The sequence below is a fragment of the Nymphalis io genome, chromosome 4 (genome assembly GCF_905147045.1).
Source record: "Nymphalis io chromosome 4, ilAglIoxx1.1, whole genome shotgun sequence".
Taxonomy (NCBI): Eukaryota; Metazoa; Arthropoda; class Insecta; order Lepidoptera; family Nymphalidae; genus Nymphalis; species Nymphalis io.
Genome location: NC_065891.1, coordinates 13403575 through 13423154, shown reverse-complemented (window position 1 = coordinate 13423154; position 19580 = coordinate 13403575). Strand labels below are relative to the sequence as shown.

General features: G+C 31.9%; 2 protein-coding genes across 3 annotated transcripts in view; both read right to left on the bottom strand.

Moving 5' to 3' along the window:
• Nucleotides 1-19580, bottom strand: part of LOC126768150 (tumor suppressor candidate 3) — a 534937-nt gene that overhangs the window by 250459 nt on the left and 264898 nt on the right. The gene's annotated exons all lie outside the window — the stretch shown is intronic.
• Nucleotides 3-19580, bottom strand: part of LOC126768167 (protein O-mannosyl-transferase TMTC1-like) — a 166936-nt gene continuing 147358 nt past the window's right edge. The window contains exons 6-15 of the mRNA XM_050486111.1: nucleotides 12754-12930; nucleotides 9740-9929; nucleotides 7348-7469; nucleotides 6799-6963; nucleotides 6289-6402; nucleotides 5384-5524; nucleotides 4155-4354; nucleotides 2949-3114; nucleotides 720-843; nucleotides 3-461 (exon numbers count right to left, since the gene is read on the bottom strand). Of these exons, the coding sequence (XP_050342068.1) occupies nucleotides 102-461; nucleotides 720-843; nucleotides 2949-3114; nucleotides 4155-4354; nucleotides 5384-5524; nucleotides 6289-6402; nucleotides 6799-6963; nucleotides 7348-7469; nucleotides 9740-9929; nucleotides 12754-12930 (1759 nt within the window). The 3' untranslated portion in view covers nucleotides 3-101. The remainder of the gene's footprint in view (nucleotides 462-719; nucleotides 844-2948; nucleotides 3115-4154; nucleotides 4355-5383; nucleotides 5525-6288; nucleotides 6403-6798; nucleotides 6964-7347; nucleotides 7470-9739; nucleotides 9930-12753; nucleotides 12931-19580) is intronic.

The following is a 19580-nucleotide window of genomic DNA, read 5'->3' as shown; positions in this document are numbered from 1 at the left end:
GCGATATTGTCGGCATACTTTACAACTAACCTCACTGACTTATTCAAATCACTCGCAAGCACACATTTTCCCCTCGAAATTTCTAGAAAAGCGTTCTTAATTTAAAATGTCTTCATCAAGATGTGCTCTGCAAGCGGTGCCGCTATATTTGGTATCACATCGTTATTTTTTACAGTTTTTTGTTTTCTATGCATTGTACACTTTTTTTGTTTAAGTCCAATTTCTGATTTGTTGTGAGTTGTCTTAATTTGTGTTGATATTGATAGATTGCGTTTTTTAATAGCACACGTTTTGTGATCGCAAGTATTACTGTCAACTATTACACTATCTTCAGTGTCTCGTTTTTCACTTTTAATTATGTCATCACTTTTAACTATTTCTTCGTCTCTTGCTATTGTATCCGCTTCTGTATTACCAGCACCTGCTGCTAGCTGGGAATGATCGAAGCATGTTGTTGATTTCTGTACAAAAAACAAGTTTAATAACCATTAAGATTTCACTCTATTTCTTAGACAAAAAATGACACTTCGTAATATAATTAACTTTAATTATACAATAAATATTTAAGCTGCGATGTGGCTTCTAATTTGAGAAACTTGCTTGATATGAAAAAATGCTATCGCTATTACAATCTTTGGTTTACAATTTAACCAATGAATTATTAACCAATTAAACGTAATTAACAACTCAATACCGTGGGTGATTCAGATCCAACTCACCGTTGGATTCACGGCCTTGGAGTAAACCAGCGCACGTCCCTCCAGTTCAAGGCGAAGCCGCCAATCTCTTAAATACGTATGCGCAGCCGCCGCACTCGGCCAGCCGCGTCGCCAAGTGTGCCATCTAACAATAATAGTATATGAAAATGTATGCTCAAACTTCGTATTATTTTATTTTTCAGGAATTTATGACATAATTCTAGTTGTTTTCTAATTCATGACATCCGTTTAAGATAATATGAACACCGATTCAGAGTTAAGTTAAATATAAAGTCAACATAAAATTAAGAGAAAAATACAGTTATTTTATCTTTGATCTATGTTTATACCAATAGGCCAAATGTTTTAGACGAGTATAAATATTTGATAAAATCACCATTACATAAGATCATCGGAAACCACATATTGCTATTAACGTTAATTTGATTTTGATTGCTACGCATTGTACGTAGTGAATAACAAAACTAATTGAAAATCTATAAAAGCCCATCAACGCTTGCTGTAAATTGAACCAATATTATATCACGGTGTCCTCGTATAATATTACAATTATTACCCAGCGCTGCTTCATTGCACAAAGTAAATCAACACACTAATATTATATTACTGAGTGTATTACGTAAATTAATAAAAAAACTGTGTAAAATATATTATATCTTAGTATGATTAAGATAATGACTGTTAAATAAATTAAGGATAAATAGGTTAATAATTTTTTTTTATTTCACCAGCCTTGGGAACTTAGATATTATGTCCCTGATGCAAGTATTTAAACTAGCTCAGTCATCTTTTCAAACCGGAACACGACAATGCTAAGTATTGCTTTTTGGCGATAAAATATCTGATGAGTGGTCGGTAGCTACCTAGACAGGCTTGCCCAAAGCCCTACCACCGAGTAAACTTTACTGTACTTAACTAAGCTTAGAATAAATAAATAAAAAAATCTGTGTCGTATTCGTAATATTAATTTCAGTTTTATCAAGTATTAGTTTCCATTTATAAAAACGTCAAGATTTTATATTGATCGAAGGAATCGGTATCCACTTCCACTTCCACTTTAATATAAAAATATTAAAGTCTCCTATCGAGTATCAAAGCGCCTAAATCAAAAAAAGGTATTAAACACAAATAAAAAAACACAGATAATTATATCAAGGACGATGTTTAAGTTTTAGAATGGATTAGATATTTCATATCATACATTATGAATTTATTGTTTTTTGTTATTATATAATTATTCTTATTTTAATAAAATAATCACAAATTAAGCACATGAAAATTCAGTGCTTAATTTGTGATTATTTGCTTGCCCGGATTTGATCATTGGTTAATATTCACGCGCTATTACCACTACTACCATCTCGTGCTTGACGGTGAAGGAAAACATCGTGAGGAAACCTGCATGTGTCTAATTTCACTGAAATTCAGCAACATGTGTATTCCACAAACTCATTGGAGCGGTGTGGTGGAATGTGGAGTGGAAGGTCCAAAGCCCTCTCCTCAAAAAGGGAGAGGAGGCCTTAGCCCAGCAGTGGGACATGCACAGGCTCTTACTGGTACTTTAATAAATGATAGGCATAGTGAAAACTAAGTTTCCCCTTTGCTGAATCTTGACATAATATTTTGGGTGTGAACCCAAGCATCACTTATTTATACACATTTTTTGTACTTATTCTATCTTTATAATGCATCTCTTGCTCGGCGGTAAAGGTAGATATCGTAAAAAAAAACTGCATACATTTGACGACAATCTGACACAAATGTATCCAACATTTGGCCAAACCCTCGATCAGCGTGCTCAAATATGCTATAAACATCCTAAAACGTACCAGTAGTGTATGCACTAGTTAATTTACTACTTTAACAAATAGTAGGTCATAATGGAAAACCACCTCAATAGGTATTACTACCATCAGTGAAACTGTTAAGCAATATTTCGTGTTCCGGATTGAAAATTGAATGAGCCATATATAAACCATTCACAAGGGGCTTAAGATTTCATGACTCAGTGACGATGTAATCAATTTCATATATTTGTAATAGTGCCAATGCGTATCTAATGCAAAGGTCACTTGAAGTTAGACTGCTCATTTAACTATCTGACTATACAATATAATTACTTTTTATTGTACTCAAATTAAACTTAAAAAAATTATGAGGTACAAGAGGCGGTACAAGACGCGGCTTATAGTAAAAAAACTGTGTCATTATTCGAAATGTGTAACTTACCTAGTTAATAGTTGTAACGTTCTAGACTTCTGACCTAAGCTCCTATACATAAGAGCCGTGGATCTAAACGAGATCAAATCCCCTCTGATTGGTTTCTCCATATACCGATTTCTAAAGCTTAGTCTCGTGGCTTCTAGAAAATATTTGGCAGCGGCTCCAGGTAAGCCTGAGAACGTTTTAAGTAAATAGAAATTTAATCTTTCATTATTTTAAGGTTTCGGAGAGTATTTGATTCCGATTTTCTGAGGTTTCTGTGAAATTGATCTAGTTAGTTTGATTGGTATTTAATATTTGCTATTAAGATTGAAATGGGATAGGTTTTAGTAAAAACAAGCATATTCTATGAGGTTAAGAAATATACTTTGTTAAAGCTATATTTCTAAAAGAAAAAATAAACACTTAACAAATAACTTCTCATTCTTTTATTAAAAAAAAATAAGGAAATCACAGCATGTAAAAGACCCACTACTGGACTAATGTGCTACCTTTTTATAAGGAAAAGCTGGGAGCTACTTTCACACCGCTTCTCTATTACTAGTTATTGAATACTCATATTATGGCAGATTTTAATTTCAATTCAATTCTGTCATATTTGTATCAAGCAACTCGTATTGGAGTCGCGTTGTGTTAAAAATTCCAAACCTTCTCCTTAGGAGAGGAGACTTTAGTTGACAAGTAGGACATTTTACAGGCTGTTCGATTATGTTAATATTATATCAAGCTTGTCAAAAGATAATCGAAGTAAATTCAAAATAGTGATAGGAAGCACCAAGAAGCGATAGTAACACAGTTTTGGTAAATAAATCACTACAAGCAAATTAAGAAGGATTTAATTTACCTGACCCTCAAACATTGAAATTAATATCATAAATAATTACAGGTTTATCAATAACAATATTACAATTGTTAAAACATGGCTCAGATCTTTAATTAATTATTATCTCTCTTTGTCTTCAAGGACAATTGTATATTAAATTTATATATAATATGCCTAAAAAAAGTTTGTATATAACTTTTTATTTTTATACCTATTGATTTCGAAGGATTATAAAACTGTCACATATTGCATTCTATCAGAACTAACTATCAAAGTTTTAACGTATTAAGCACCCAATTGCCATCCCGTTATTTTAAGGGGCATAAAGAGTCATATTAATTAAATGATTAAAAACATTTAAAGACACAAATATATAATTAATAAAGTACCTTTTGTCCTCAGCCAGTTTCCATAGAGCACGTAATGTTCCCAATTATTCGGCTCCAGTTCCAACAATCTCATCAAAATTTTCGGTTTCTCAGATTCCGGTTTCAGAGATAAAAGTTCCACGTGCGCTTGAACGAACCGCGGTTGTAAGACTATACACCGTTCCAGCATTTTGATTGCTTGAACAATACGACCGCTTTTTCTGAGGACAATTAGACATATTTCAGATTTATATCTAAACCATCTATATTTTCATTAATCTATATTATCAATAGGATTTAAAACAGCAATTAAATAGAATACATGACCAACCAAAATGTAATTATTTCCGAAATTCTAAATTCAAATTTAACATAAAAAAATGCGTCATTAATTATTGTGGTATCAAAATGTTTTGTCATTTTAAGCATCAGATAGAAGCTTTATAATGATTGCGTAATAATTATGCATCAAATTTGCGTTTTTGGTCGCATTTATTATTAATATATTAAAATAAATTATAATTTAATTAAAATATGTCATAATAAAACTGTACAAATGACCGCTACAATAATACTGTTTCCTTTTTGCGGTTGCATTTTATTCAGTTTTAATGAGGAAACAAATGTATAATTATTTTATTGCCACAATGAATAATTATAGGTATTTCGAAAACTCGTTGTCAATAAACATATTTTGACAGAATTGTTATTCAGTTATTTAAAAAAAATTTAGAACGATATACGATTTTTTTTTACGTTCTATGCTTTTGGAAATATAGATGCTTGGTGTGATTTGTAATTGCTTAAAAATATAACGTCATTCAGAAAAGATTTCAAAGTTTTATTCGGGCAAGTGTCACTGAGCTTTTTTGTGCATTGACCCGACAAAGTAATGTATGCTTTAAAAATGATTAATTGAAATAAATTTAGGACAAGATACAACATGAAGATATCGAATAAAAAACACTGAGCAAGTGATGAATTTCCTTATTTTATTCATGTTCCACTATTACAATTTTTTTTTTCATTGAAATTATGTAAATAAAACAATTGAATAAAATAATAATCATCATAGAATGAGTTTACAATTTTGATGCTTTTGAGGAAACACAAAAAAATTGGGCTGAATTCATAATGGTCTTTATCTTTTCGAAGTCGACTTTAACAGTAAAGAAAGCTATAAGAATATTTTTAATCGTAATTTGATGAGGCATCTTGTTTCCTTATTGTTTTTTAATCAAATTACTCACTTGTATAACTTTCCAAGGTTATAATGCGCATTTACATGGTGCCTGTTGTATTTGATAGCTTTTAAGAAGTGCTGTTCAGCGCTTTCAGCGTTGATAAGAGTGCCGATGTTATTGTGAGCGCTGGCGTATGTCGGCCACAACCTTGAGAGGGACACAACAATCAGTTAACGAAGCTATGTAAAATTTATTACTTTTAATAACCTGCATGACAGAAAAAATTAAAATTAGTTAGATCTCAAGTAGAAGCAAGTTTTTTTTCCGTAACAGCCTGTGAATGTCCCACTGCTGGTCTAAAGGCCTCTTCTCCTCTTTTTGAGGAGAAGGTTTGGAGCTTATTCCACCACGCTGTTCCAATGCGGGTTGGTGGAATACACATGTGGCATAATTTTAGTGAAATTATAATCACAAATTAAGCGCATGAAAATTCAGTGGTGCTTGTCCGGGTTTGAACTCACGATCATCGGTTAAGATTCACGCGTTCTTACCACTGGGCCATCTCGGCTCAAGTTTTTTTTCACGTAGATAATATTTTGGTATATTATATGTTTGGTAAAAAATAATAAAATTTTCAATTTTTATTTAATAAGTGTGGATTAATGAGATCTTTTACTATATGAAGGATCATTATTTATATTCTATCGTTTTAATAAATCATATTTAATTTTGATATCTACTGATGGGATGTTTTCTTAGTCAAATTAGTTAGTACATTTGTTTAAATTAATCCCTCTTTGTATTAACAATTTGTAAACATAACTCAGTGGGACAATATTCACAAAACAAGCAACGAGACAATCCAACACATTATTAGCTACCAAGAAACAACATTGAACAAACTAGTTCACAATATCGCGACAGCTGAACTAACACCTATACGCCTTCGAGTTACGGCAAGCGCTTTGTACCTCAAAGCTTCTTTGTAATGTTTGATAGCGTTGTCTTGCTGTTCGGTCTCGCGGAGAAAGTTTCCAAAGTTGTAGTGCAGTTTGGCATTTTGAGGTAAACTCACTAAATCCGCTCTGAAACAAAACACATTTGGGCGGTGATTCATCGTACACGGCGACCGTAATGCGAGTAACTTAGGCGCTGTCACGGGTTTTATGAATTTTGTAAATAACAAAAATGTTGGAGATATTTGGTATTGTGTTTACTTTCTCTCTAAATACTTTATATATAAAAACAATGAACAGCGATTATGTAAATAGTTTCAGTACAACTTATTATAGTAATATTATGTTATTTTTATATATCTCGATCTCGATTACATAAATATATATAAATACATATATATAACACTATAATTCATAAAACTTGCATCTCTTTAATTTTTATAAGCTCATCAAACTAGTATGATATTTTAAATTATATTAACAGTCATAGCTTATAATAAAATCTAGACAATATCACAAGCTAACCTTAATAATGTCGCTCGATCACGCCAGTCAGCATTTCTCCTGTATGTTCTCGCAACTCCACTTGCAGCAAGAACTGCCAGTCCAACTACTAAGACAGCTTTTGTTCCAGGTTTGGAGTACCACATCAATTGAACTCCATATGCAGTTATTATCACGCTTCCGACACTAAAATATTTATTTCATGAAAATATCATCACAATAATATAACTTTTGTTTTTATTTAATTTATAGGTATTCATTAGATACATCGATAATATATATAAGTATATAATATATATAATACCATAATAATAAAATGACTTCTACGAAGAAAATAAATAAATTTTTTATAAGAAAATTCAAAAATACATTATATTTAATTAATTATAAAACTATAAAAGTATCTAGTTAAAAATCTTTTTAAAAACATTTTTTTTTGTCTATAATCATCTATAAAAAGTTGCTTTAATCGGTTCGGCGAAACAAGTTCAAAATTAGAACTACCAACACGTATTAACAAGAGCAATGAAATAACAGATTCAGAATTTATAATAAAAATTAAAGCCACACCTCGGTATATATAAAACTCGTTCAGCGATGACAAATCCAACGGTGACAAGTAGATTGCTGGCTGGTACGAACGGCACCACTAGCATTAATAAACCAATCACAGCGGGCGTATGTCTCTGCACCTACATAAAAAAACACTCAATTAGAACAAAACTCAAACAAAAAAATAAGTACCTAGTTATTATTAGACGACCTTACAGTACAATACAGTGTAATCCTGTGAATGTCCAACTGCTGGGCTAAGGCCTCCACTCCTTTTTTTTTTTTGAGGAGAAGGTGTGGAGCTTATTTCACTACGCTGCTGCAACGCGGTTTGGTGGAATACACATGTGGCAGAATTTCAGTGAAATTTGACACATGCGGGCTTCCTAACGATGCTTTCCTTCACCGTCAAGCACGAGATGAATTATAAACACAAATTAAGCACCTGAAAATTCAGCGGTGCTTACCCGGGTTTGAACTCACGATCATCGGTTAAGATTCACGCATTCTAAGCACTGGGCCATCTCGGCCTCGACCTTACTAATTATAAATATTGTTTAGCGAATGCTTAGTGAAATAAAAATTTCTCTCTTTCTGATATCTTCGATTTGACACTTGAAAGAAAAAGACAACGGTATGGTAAAAACGTATGATAGAACACAATCTATCTAGGCCTTTTTAGTTGCCAAATGTAGTATAAAAGCGTATGTGCCAGTTCAGACTTTTTACGTAGGACCCATCTGTATTTAATATATATAAAAGCAATTACTATTTTTGTTATTATATAATATTTGTAAGTTCACAAATTAAATACAAAAAATCTAGCAATTTATTAAGTCCGTTGATATTCAGGAAAAATAATAATAAAAAATTAAGGTAAACAAACATTTTCAAAGTTGAATCATAATAGTTAATGTTTTGTAATTATATCGTAATGATATTAAAAAAAAAACAATTCTCCATATTATAATAACAAATTTTATATTCCATTTACTTTTTTATCCATAAATGTCATTCAGAAATTACTTATTAATGTAGAATCAAAGAGATCACACATCAATCATAAACGAAACGTTATTAATGTTAGCAAATACGTAAGATAAATTACACAGCGGCCTTATTTCAATCAAAATTGTTTTCATATAGGTACATATTTTCATTTGACCCAATAAATATTTGTACGATTTACGAATTTTCATTAATATCCAATACAACATTTTTTTTTAATGTTAATTTGAAGACTTAATTATTTTTAAGCTACGTTTATTGAAAACGATATAATATTTTATATCAGATATTTTTTGATTATTAATATAATTATATTATTTTGAAATATTTATTATTAAAAAAGGTAGGTAGATTAACAAATGGGGTTACCTGATGGTAGGTGTTTACCACCAGGTATAGACTGTTGAGAGATGTTATATGCTTTGCGAGTTACATTACTGGATCTCTCGCCCTTCAAATCAGAACACATCAATACTTAGTACAGCTTTGTATTATAGGCGGCAGAATATGTACTAAGTCGATGGTACTCAGACAGGTTCACACAAAGCCAAGTGAACTGAATATGGAAATATTAGTGGACAAAAACTGAGTGCGAGACCTTTTTTGGAGACATGATCTGAAAGAGTTGGGGCTCATTCGAAGCTGGTCTAATGCAGGTTTGTTAGTAAACATAGGGCATATTTTTTTCGCATGTGGGCTTAACCACGATGTTTTCCTTCATAATTAAGTATATGAATATTCAGTGTTGCCTGAGTTTGATCACCCAATTTTCGGTTCATCCTACGTGTTTTCCTTGAAGCCATCTTGGCTATATTATAACTGTTTAATATAAATCATTTAAATGCTAAACAATAACAATCAAGTTGAAATAAAAACCACTTTATTGTATAGAAAGAGATAAGTGTTTAAATCATTTTTCATATTATGATACTATTGAATTCATTTAATATTGCCTATTATGAATGCAAATGTGAATTATTAAAAAAACTTAGCAGTCATGCTAATTACCAATTTCAGCTTTCAATTAAATTTAAATAAATACAATGCAAATCAACAAAAACAATTACCGTCAACAAATATTATAAACGGTGAAAAATAATAATAATAAAATGTTTTTACTTCCACAAATGTAAAATTATTAACTTAAACGACTAGGGCTTTGTGCTAGCTTACCACCTCATCATTTATTCTACCGCTAAATATCTGTACTGTAATAGTGCACTGTGTGTGTGTAATCACTTGTAGATAGGGCTTATTATTCCACTGTTGGCAGTGCATTGACGTTGTTTATACTTCTTGCAGTTGCAGTATATATGAGCGAAGGTTTTTACCATAACGTAACTCCTTTGCTTATCTCCGTCTAAAATAGCGCTCAAATAAATATTAATTTTATATAACTAACCTCTAAATCAGTAATACATCTATAACACAAAAGCAGCAAGGCACCGAAGGCAGCACAGGTAATAAAGTTCCTCGGATCCCAACCACTGGTGATGAGAGGAACGGAACCCATTTGCCAATCATGACTGAGGGTCCAAGGGCAGATGAGGAGCCACCAGTTAAAGGCAGCCAAATAGCAAAACGTCATCAATCTGAAACAATAATGATAATTAACTTTTGACACATTATTTGATGATTACTTACCTGTAGCGTCAGAAATATTAGCTTTTTGCGTCATCGGCTATCATAGATCAATGGTCATTAAGATTTGAATATTTGTCATTGAAGGAGTCTTAATGTGCGCTTGCAGTGCAGCAGAGAATTTCTTAAGGTTTATTTTATATATAATGTTTTTTAATGTAAAAACTTTTATTATTCTTATTAGATAAAGAGATGTTTTTCTAGTAAAAAATAAAAACTATATTTAAACCTTATTAAGCATTTCTGAAGAGTTTAGAAAATCTTTCACGTGGGTAGGTAACTATAAAAAATGCAATTACGGCGATGTTAATTTTATAATGTATAAAGGAGTATTAAGAAAAAAAAGCAAAATAGCTTAAAAATAATCCTCGATGATTATAAATTCGTATCCAAAGTCATTGGGGCACGAGTTAAAGTTTGTCTGAGGACTAACAATAGAAAACAAATTAGAACCGAGTTAGAAGTTGGCAACGATACAATAGAACGTAAATTAATGTCAAGTGAAGCAGGGTGAAGTTTACAATGGCGTATAAATTATGAAGTCGGTTTAGAATATTAGAAGAACTTTGAAAACTTTTCACAGCTAATTTTGTTTGTTTTTAACGTAATTTTATTTGAGTTCTTGATTAGAAAGTTTTGCTAATTATAATAAATGATGATCAATTCGATGTAAAATTATAATCACATTTTTTTGTAATTTTAAGACGATAAATTATTCAAATTGCATCTCAATTTACGTTCAATTTTTAATTGAGTTTTGCGAATAAATTCGAAGTAGCTAAATTCATATAAGTTTCGGATTTCACATGCATAAAAATTGGAGGAGATTTTTGTTGGATACTCAAAAAGTTCAAGCATGCAACAGTTCGAAGAATTAATTACTAAAATATATTTGATATTTGAGTATTCTGGTAAAAATATTTTTGTTAAGAAATGTTTCATTCAAAATACATTTCATTCAAAATTCTTACAGGCACTTTTGAATCACCATTTAACAAGATTAAATTTAATAAAGTTACCGTTGATTTGGAATTAAGATGATGAACCTTCAAGAAACTCTGTACTTACTCTTTTCCGTAAATTAAAAGTTATTTAAATTCCATTTTCTTTTATCATCTATATAATCTGTCATCGAGTAATACATGGCATATATATTAATCTAAAATAACTCGAGTTAAAAATTGATCAATTGGCAAAGCCATTAGGTAATTTTAATAATTGAAGCGAATCATTTTATTCTATTAAAATAATCAATATTATTATTGTTAATACATATATAATTGTTGTAAAAACATTGTGACACTATAGTAACTATGATATATGTCCCATGCAAAGTTAGACTTGAGTTCTGAGATTGTGAAAACCCATCAGATTTTAATTAATAAATACTGTTATTAAATTATTAGTATTACTTGAAACTGATATACTACAAGACTAACTATACAAATGTCCGAAATATACTGAAGCAGTATAAATAGCTCCTCAAATAGTTATTCCTAATAAAAGTTACCATAATAATTATTTATTTGCTTAAATGATGTTTCTTTGTAAACAGGAGATACAACCAACTACGCTAACAAGCTGGTTCCGGTATAACCTCGTCTAGCATTACAAGTTCGGTGAGTAAAACTTGAGAATTTTCGTTGTTAGCATTGCATGAAGTATCGACTTTGTAATAATATACTGATGTTAAGTCTAAACTGATCAATTATTAAATCATATTACAATTCCAAGTTTGGTAAGCAAACCATAAAAGACGTATCTGAGTCAGACTCATATTAAAGGGTTCTAAATTTAAATATTTATATCGTGAACAAAAATTTTAAAAATATTTTACATTTTTATGAAGATTTTTTATAAAGTATTAAGATAAAGACGATATCAAATATATTTTAAAGTTGGCGTGGCCTTTGACTAACAAACTATGAATAATTTATCGTACGTAGATTAGGCAAACAAAGCCGTTGGCTGTGTGTAATGATCAATAACTTGGATTAATCCAACAAAGCTATTAACAAATTTATTTAATCATTTATTTTATTCAAAAACTTTTACGTTTATTTATTTATTTATTTATAGAATAAGAAGGCGGACGAACATATGGGCCACCTGCTGGTAAGTGGTCACCAAATGCCCTTAGACAATGGTATTGTAAGAAATGTCAACCATCGCTTACATAGCCAATGCGCCACCAACCTTGGGAACTAAGATGTTATATCCCTTGTGCATGTAATTACGTCAGTCTTATAAAGCAAGCAAGTCAGCAAATAAAGCTGCAGATCAAGAAAAAATAAAGTAAAAAGTGGAATATGAGGAGAAGGTAAATGATAAAACATACATAACAACAATCAAAAGCGCTTGACCGGATTTACTTGACTTTGGCCAAATCCCTGCCGCGATTAATGGTAGCTCACATCAATAATTAATCTAATTCATATAAATTTTCCCGAAAGATCTTAATCGAAAGTAATAAAACAAACTATAGACTTCAAGGTTCGAGGCACATCTCTTTTACATTTTCCAATTTTTCTCCCACACAGACACACATTCATAATTTTTGGTTCACTTTAAATTAAACCCACGTGTTTCTATATCACAAATGCCGATTCAATCGTTATTATAAAAAAAAAAACATCATAGCTGAACATAAATGATATGCACAACCACAATAAACTCAAAATGCTCGTCCGATTGTGACATTGAAATCGAAGTGTTTATAATGTCTTGACTATCTCAATTCAAGAGTCATAATGGTTTATCTTAATAAAAACTCACCTGACAAAGAAGCTTGGATGGAACGCAGCAGGGTTGTCCTGTGGTGAAAATGTTGGCCAGGTTCCTTGAAGCAGAGCGAGTCGAAGGCATATAAGTAACGATAAAGACACTAAAATCTTGGTCGTCCTCACTGACAGCCCCGTACACTTCTTTTCAATTTTCCACGAACAAAGTGACCTAAAATTATTATTATTATTATTAGTACTGTATTATATATTTTTTGTCGGTCATATAAGTAAGTAGTAAGTAGTAATAGCCTATAAATATCCCTATCCTGGTCTTCCTCTCCATTTAAGGACGAGTTTTGGAGCTTATTCCACCAGGCTATTATAATGCGGGTTGGAGACACAGGTGGCAGATTTATGTTAATAATATGCAGGTTTACTCACGATGATTTCCTTGAATTATAGAAAACCATTGTAATAAATTATGAATGCAATATAGCACATAAAAAATAATGGTATTCACCCGGTTTTTTAACCCGCAATCTTCACGTAAGATTTACTTGTAGTATCATCTCCGCGACTCGAAAGTAAAAATACTTTATAACATCATCGTATTAATGTTGTCGAGATCTTCTGATGCGATTTACGAACAACTTTTGTAGCTAATTTTTTTAACAGGCTTAAACGAATACTTTGAGTTTTACAGCTCTATAGGCTAAACTAACTCCGATAATGGCCGCTGTGTCCGAAATCGGTCAGTGGGACATCCATACATTGCTTTTTTGTGAAAAATAGTAACAGTTTCTTGTCAGCTTTTAGGAAAAATTAAATTGCAAGCTGAAGCTGCTAGCGTTATTTAACAAGTTTCAGCTAAGCTTTAATTTAATGTTATAAAATGATAAATCAAACGTGCTTTTATGAGTCTACTTTAAAATGTTTCAAAAATTACGATGCAACGGCACTTAAGATTGAAACCACTTTGTTGCGCAAATTAACCTGCATCTGACAAACTGCAGAGTTTTTCACACGTGAGCTGTCTCTTTTATTTCAAGTGCTTATGCAAATATCACTGAATATTTACTTCTAAAACGTCACTTAAATTTTTAGAACGAAGATATGAAAACGGTAAAAAAAAATTATTGGCTACCCACAAATAATAACAATGTTACGAGTTGCTAATAAACACCGGACTAGTTTTCATAGAACTAAATAAATTCTCGAGAAACTTTAATCCTAAGCTAACTGTGTTCTATAGCCAACTATGTATTTCATGTTCATACATCATTTAAATTATGAAATATTTGTTTCATTTCTGTTTTGAAACAGAAATTCGTAGATACGTGTTATCGTTTTTTTTTTATTTTTATTTATGTATGTTATTTAGGAGTGATGAAAAAAAAAGTTTAAGGCCCAATTCGATTGCAACGTAATTTAACATTAATTACATCAGAATCGAGAGACACACGCTTTAATTTTTTTTGTAGATAATATAAGAAAGATTTATAAAATAGCTTTTTTTTTAAATGGCCTCGGGGTTTTTTTGCATTGACTTTGTTTTTATATAAAGACACTTTTTATTAGCTTGCAAATATTTTATTGAAATGGGTTTTACATGAAATTCACACCGTTGGGCAAACTATAAAATATATTTCAATATAAATTTCGGCATCTACATCTAAATAATAAATAAAAATAGTAAAATTTTATACAAACAACGATTTTGTATAAACGTTAACAATTGACTTTCAAATCATGACGTTATGATCAAAACAGGATGGATTTCATAAGAAAAATCTTCAATCAAAACTCAGTTTACAAGTTTGAAATAAAGCTTTCATTGATATAAAATGTACTCAAAGATACTACTGAGCAATATAAACTGTAAAAAACTGACTATTTACTCTATTCCGCCAATTATAAGTATTTTTTTTTTTTTTTTATAGAATAGGTAGGCGGACGAGCATAAGGGCCACCTGATGGGAAGTGGTCACCAAACGCCCTTAGACATTGGCATTGTAAGAAATGTCAACCATCTCTTATACAGCCAATGCGCCACCAACCTTGGGAACTAAGATTTTATGTCCCTTGTGCCTGTAATTACACTGGCTCACTCACCCTTCAAACCGGAACACAACAATAACAAGTACTGCTGTTTTGCGGTAGAATATCTGATGAGTGGGTGGTACCTACCCAGACGAGCTTGCACAAAGCTCTACCACCAGTATATTATATCGTGCATGAAAAGTAATACACCAATCGTTAAATTAATGATAAAAGTATTTACATTTTGTTATAGAAGCAAACACAATCTGGGTGAATTACTTGAGGAGAAGGCTGACTTATTAAACTTTTTTAAGACTCATTATATTAAAATAATCATCTAGAAGCGACAACATAATTGTGTGTAGAAGTCAACGTGCGGTTATTTTATTTTATTAATAAGAAAACCAACGTTATATATTAAATAAAACATTATCTTATATAAAAATATTCTATCAAAATATATAAATTATAGACTAACTTAACATTCAAATATAATATTCTCTAATTGATGAAAAACCAAAAACACATCTTTAATTAAGTTAAAAAGTAAATAAATAATCAGTTATTATTTTTACATGTTTCTTAAAAACAAAAACAAATAAATGAAACTTACATTTATTTGTTACTTTATACGAGATACTCGATCTAAAGTTTAAAGTGAAACATATAAAATATTAAATCAATATCTAACTCAATACGATATCCATATATTGTTATCTGTAATATGATCTAAGTTATTGTTTTTGTTTTATATTTGCGATCAACTTTTGAACTGTTCACTTGCAATTATGATAGTGGATAGTAAAATATCACCCAGGTTAGAGAACCGACCAACTATCCGCAAAACAGCAATACTTGATATTGTTGTGTTCCGGTTTGAAGGGTGAGTGAGCCAGTGTAATTACAGGCACAAGGGACATAAAATCTTAGTTCCCAAGGTTGGTGGCGCATTGGATATGTAAGCGATGGTTGACATTTCTTACAATGCCAATGTCTAAGAGCGTTGGTGACCACTTACCATCAGGTGGCCCATATGCTCGTCCGCCTTCCTATTCTATAAAAAAAAAAAAAAATCAAAGAACACATATAATATTAATTTATAAATCAATTGTTTTTTTTTTTCTTAAATCTCTGGTGAAAAGGCAGCTATTACACACCATCTAAGGTACCATGCTCTGATCAATAATAATGTCCTCCAGACCGATTTCATCCACGGAGGCTATTCCCTTGAGAGATTAGCCAACTACGTTGGAGATATTATAGTGCACAAATGTGTGCGCAAACACAGGTGCACTCTCTATTCCCTAACTCTCATAATCCGATGGGACGGCAATCCCACACGACCGGAAAGAGTTCAGGAACAGGACCAACGGCTTTACGTGCTTTCCGAGGCACGGGAGTGTACACACTACCAACTTTCAGACTCCAGGCTGCTACTGAGGACTTCACAACAAAGGGGTCTGTGGCCTTACATTTTTTTTATAGAATAGGAAGGCGGACGAGCATATGGGCCACCTGATGGTAAGTGGTCACCAACGCCTACAGACATTGGCATGTAAGAAATGTTAACCATCGCTTATATCACCAATGCGCTACCAACCTTGGGAACTAAGATGTTATGTCCCTTGTGCCTGTAATTACTCTAGCTCACTCACCCTTCAAACCGGAACACAACAATACTAAGTACTGCTGTTTTGCGGTAGAATATCTGATGAGCGGGTGGTACCTACCCAGACGAACTTGCACAAAGCTCTACCACCAGTATAAATCAAGCCACTAGACCAACGAGGCAGTCACAAGGCTCTGACAAATAATATACTACCTTCCAACAACATTTGAACATTGCTGCGATGTGATGTTTGAGTGCGCTGGTTTATTAACAGGCATAAGTTATTGTTGGTTGCCTGGAAGAGATCTCTGGCGATAAAGTCACCAAATTTGTATGATAATTAAGTCGTATCCATGTTTTTTTTTGGTGTGCAATAAAGTATATTCTACCTATCCCATGTTGTTCCATTGTGGGTACATTATCGGTGTAAGTAGTTTTTTATACTTGTACCTAAGATAAAAGACGTATTGGCAGCGTTGATCAGTTAATATCAGGTGGGTCATTTTTTTTTTGTTTTTATTGTTTATCTATTCATTGCTTATATGAATCAGTGGAACCATAGCAATACAATCACAGATTCATATTAGCAATGAAATGACTTTATTCCAATTCATCAACATCAATTAATGGGAGTTAATTAGGAAAACCGAGATGTCAATCTTAACCGATGATATGGGTTCAAACCCTGAATTTTTTGGGCAAGCAACACTGAATTTTCATGTGCTTAATTTGTGATTATAATTCATCTCATGCTTGACGGTGAACGAAAACATCGTGAGGAAACCTGCATGTGTAATTTCACTGAAATTCTACCACTTGTGTATTCCACCAACCAGCATTGGAGCAGCGTGGTGGAATAAGCTCCAAACCTTCTCCTCCAAAAGGGAGAGGAGGCCTTAGCCCAGCAGTGGGACATTCACTGGCTGTTAAACGTAACTGTAATCAGGATATTAACAATTTTTAATAAAGTATAAAGAATAGAAGATCGGACTGTAAATTCTAATCATAATTACGAAGCATTTAAACTTTTAAACCATCTGTAAATATTTAGTTAATATAATTTGTTTTCTGTGAAATGTGAAAACTTTTATGGAATGCGCCAATCCAACCCTAATTACAGTTCGTCCTAACGATAATTGAAGATCGATCAAAGAAACAATCCATAAGAGTACCTTCCTACCGTTTAACAACTAATTGTGTCATTTGAACGAGTGACATAATTGGGATGAGTCGTTAATTCTGAATTCAATTCTCAACTACGTCTAAAACAAGATACCAAATATCAAAGAAATGCTTAAATTGTAAGCAGTAACAATTTTTTTTTAAATAAATGATTAAAAAGTAATTTCTCGCAAATATCCTGGGACATTATTCACACACGGCCATCTGATACCAAACTAAGCAGAGTTTGTACTATGGAAACCAGACAAATGATATACTACATATACTACTTTTCTTTTGTAAATACATACTTATACAGATAATTACACCCAGACTGAGGACAGATATGTTCATGCACACAAATGACTGTCCTGGGTGGGAATCGAACCCACAACCTTCGGCGTCAAAGGCAATGTATCTACCAACATCGCTAACCGGCCCGTCAATGTATCACTGCTGAGTAATAGCTTCCTTTGCTCTTAGTATAATGTGCAATGCTTGTTCCATCACGCTTCTCTAGAATAGTCGGTAAATATTCACCAGATATTCTGATAATATTATTAACCTTGGACGACATGAATTATAAGAACAAACAAATTCGTCAAAGCTACTAGTGCTTGCCTGAATTCGAATCTGTGATCATTGTTGATAATCAACGTATTCTATCAAATAAAATATATACTTTATTCAAGTAGGCTCTCACAAGCAATTTTGAATAATCATTTTACAAGATTTAATTAAATTCTATGTTACCAACGGTTCGGAGTGTCTATTGAAATAAAACGGCAAGAAACTTAGCAGTTACTCTTCTATGACACTTAAATAACATAGGTATGAATGAATGAATATCTTTTTTAAGATCAACGAATGTTATCAAAACGCTTTTTATCAGTAGTTATACGCCTGATTAACTGTTATTTCTTTAAATATGAGATTTAAATTCATAAATTACTAAAAAAGCTAAATCATTCAGATGTTATTTCGACCAGACCGAGATGGCCTAGTGGTTAGAACGCGTGAATCTTAACCGATGATCGTGGGTTCAAACTCGGGCAAGCACCACTGAATTTTCATGTGCTTAATTTGTGTTTATATTTCATCTCGTGCTTGACAGTGAAGGAAAACATCGTGAGGAAACCTGCATGTGTCTAATTTCATTGAAATTCTGCCACATGTGTATTCTACCAACCCGCATTGGAGCAGCGTGGTGGAATAAGCTCCAAACCTTCTCCTCAAAAGGGAGAGGAGGCCTAAGCCCAGCAGTGGGACATTAACAGGCTGTTACTGTTACTGTTTTTACTGTTACTGTTATTTCGACTAATTAGAAGTAATTTATTACTAATATGAACGAATCGTATGAGAATAAGAATTATTCCATTACCAGTACCGTGTCACGTTCAATAAATTATTTCAAACATAATGAGACAATTTCATCTCAAGTTCTCGCGTTGCGTAATTTAGTGCTCAGTATCAATAATGAGGAAAATTTTATTACATTTAAATTTCGAAGCAATTACGCCCTCACTGTACAAGTCAAGTTCATATTATATAACATTAATCGCCTTGAGTATCTTGTCTTATAAATCATTTATGAATTATATTCTGAGTGTGCGATACGTACTTAATTAAAGTACTTAATAAATACTTTTGGAACGTCATTTTGAAAGACAAAGTCAATGTATGCTTACAACAGAATCAGATTTGAAGATTATAAAAGAATCGATGAAAAACTCGACTATACTATTTATATGAGTGGAAATATATTTTATAATAAGATCTAAAAAAACGTATTGATATCTGAAGAATCAATAATATATAAATAAATCTGAGCTGTAACTATTGAACGTAGTAAAATAAATTTAGACAGTTTGTTTCATTTTATCTCTTATTTATAATTATTATTATATTTTCAAAGCATTCAAAAACAAAGTATACATCTTCAACCTAAGTTCAGGTATTTAAACGTTTATATGTGTATACGTTATTACGTTAACACTGGTTCGAAAAATTCGTAAAATAGTTTTTTTTTTTTTATAGAATAGGAAGGTGGACGAGCATATGGGCCACCT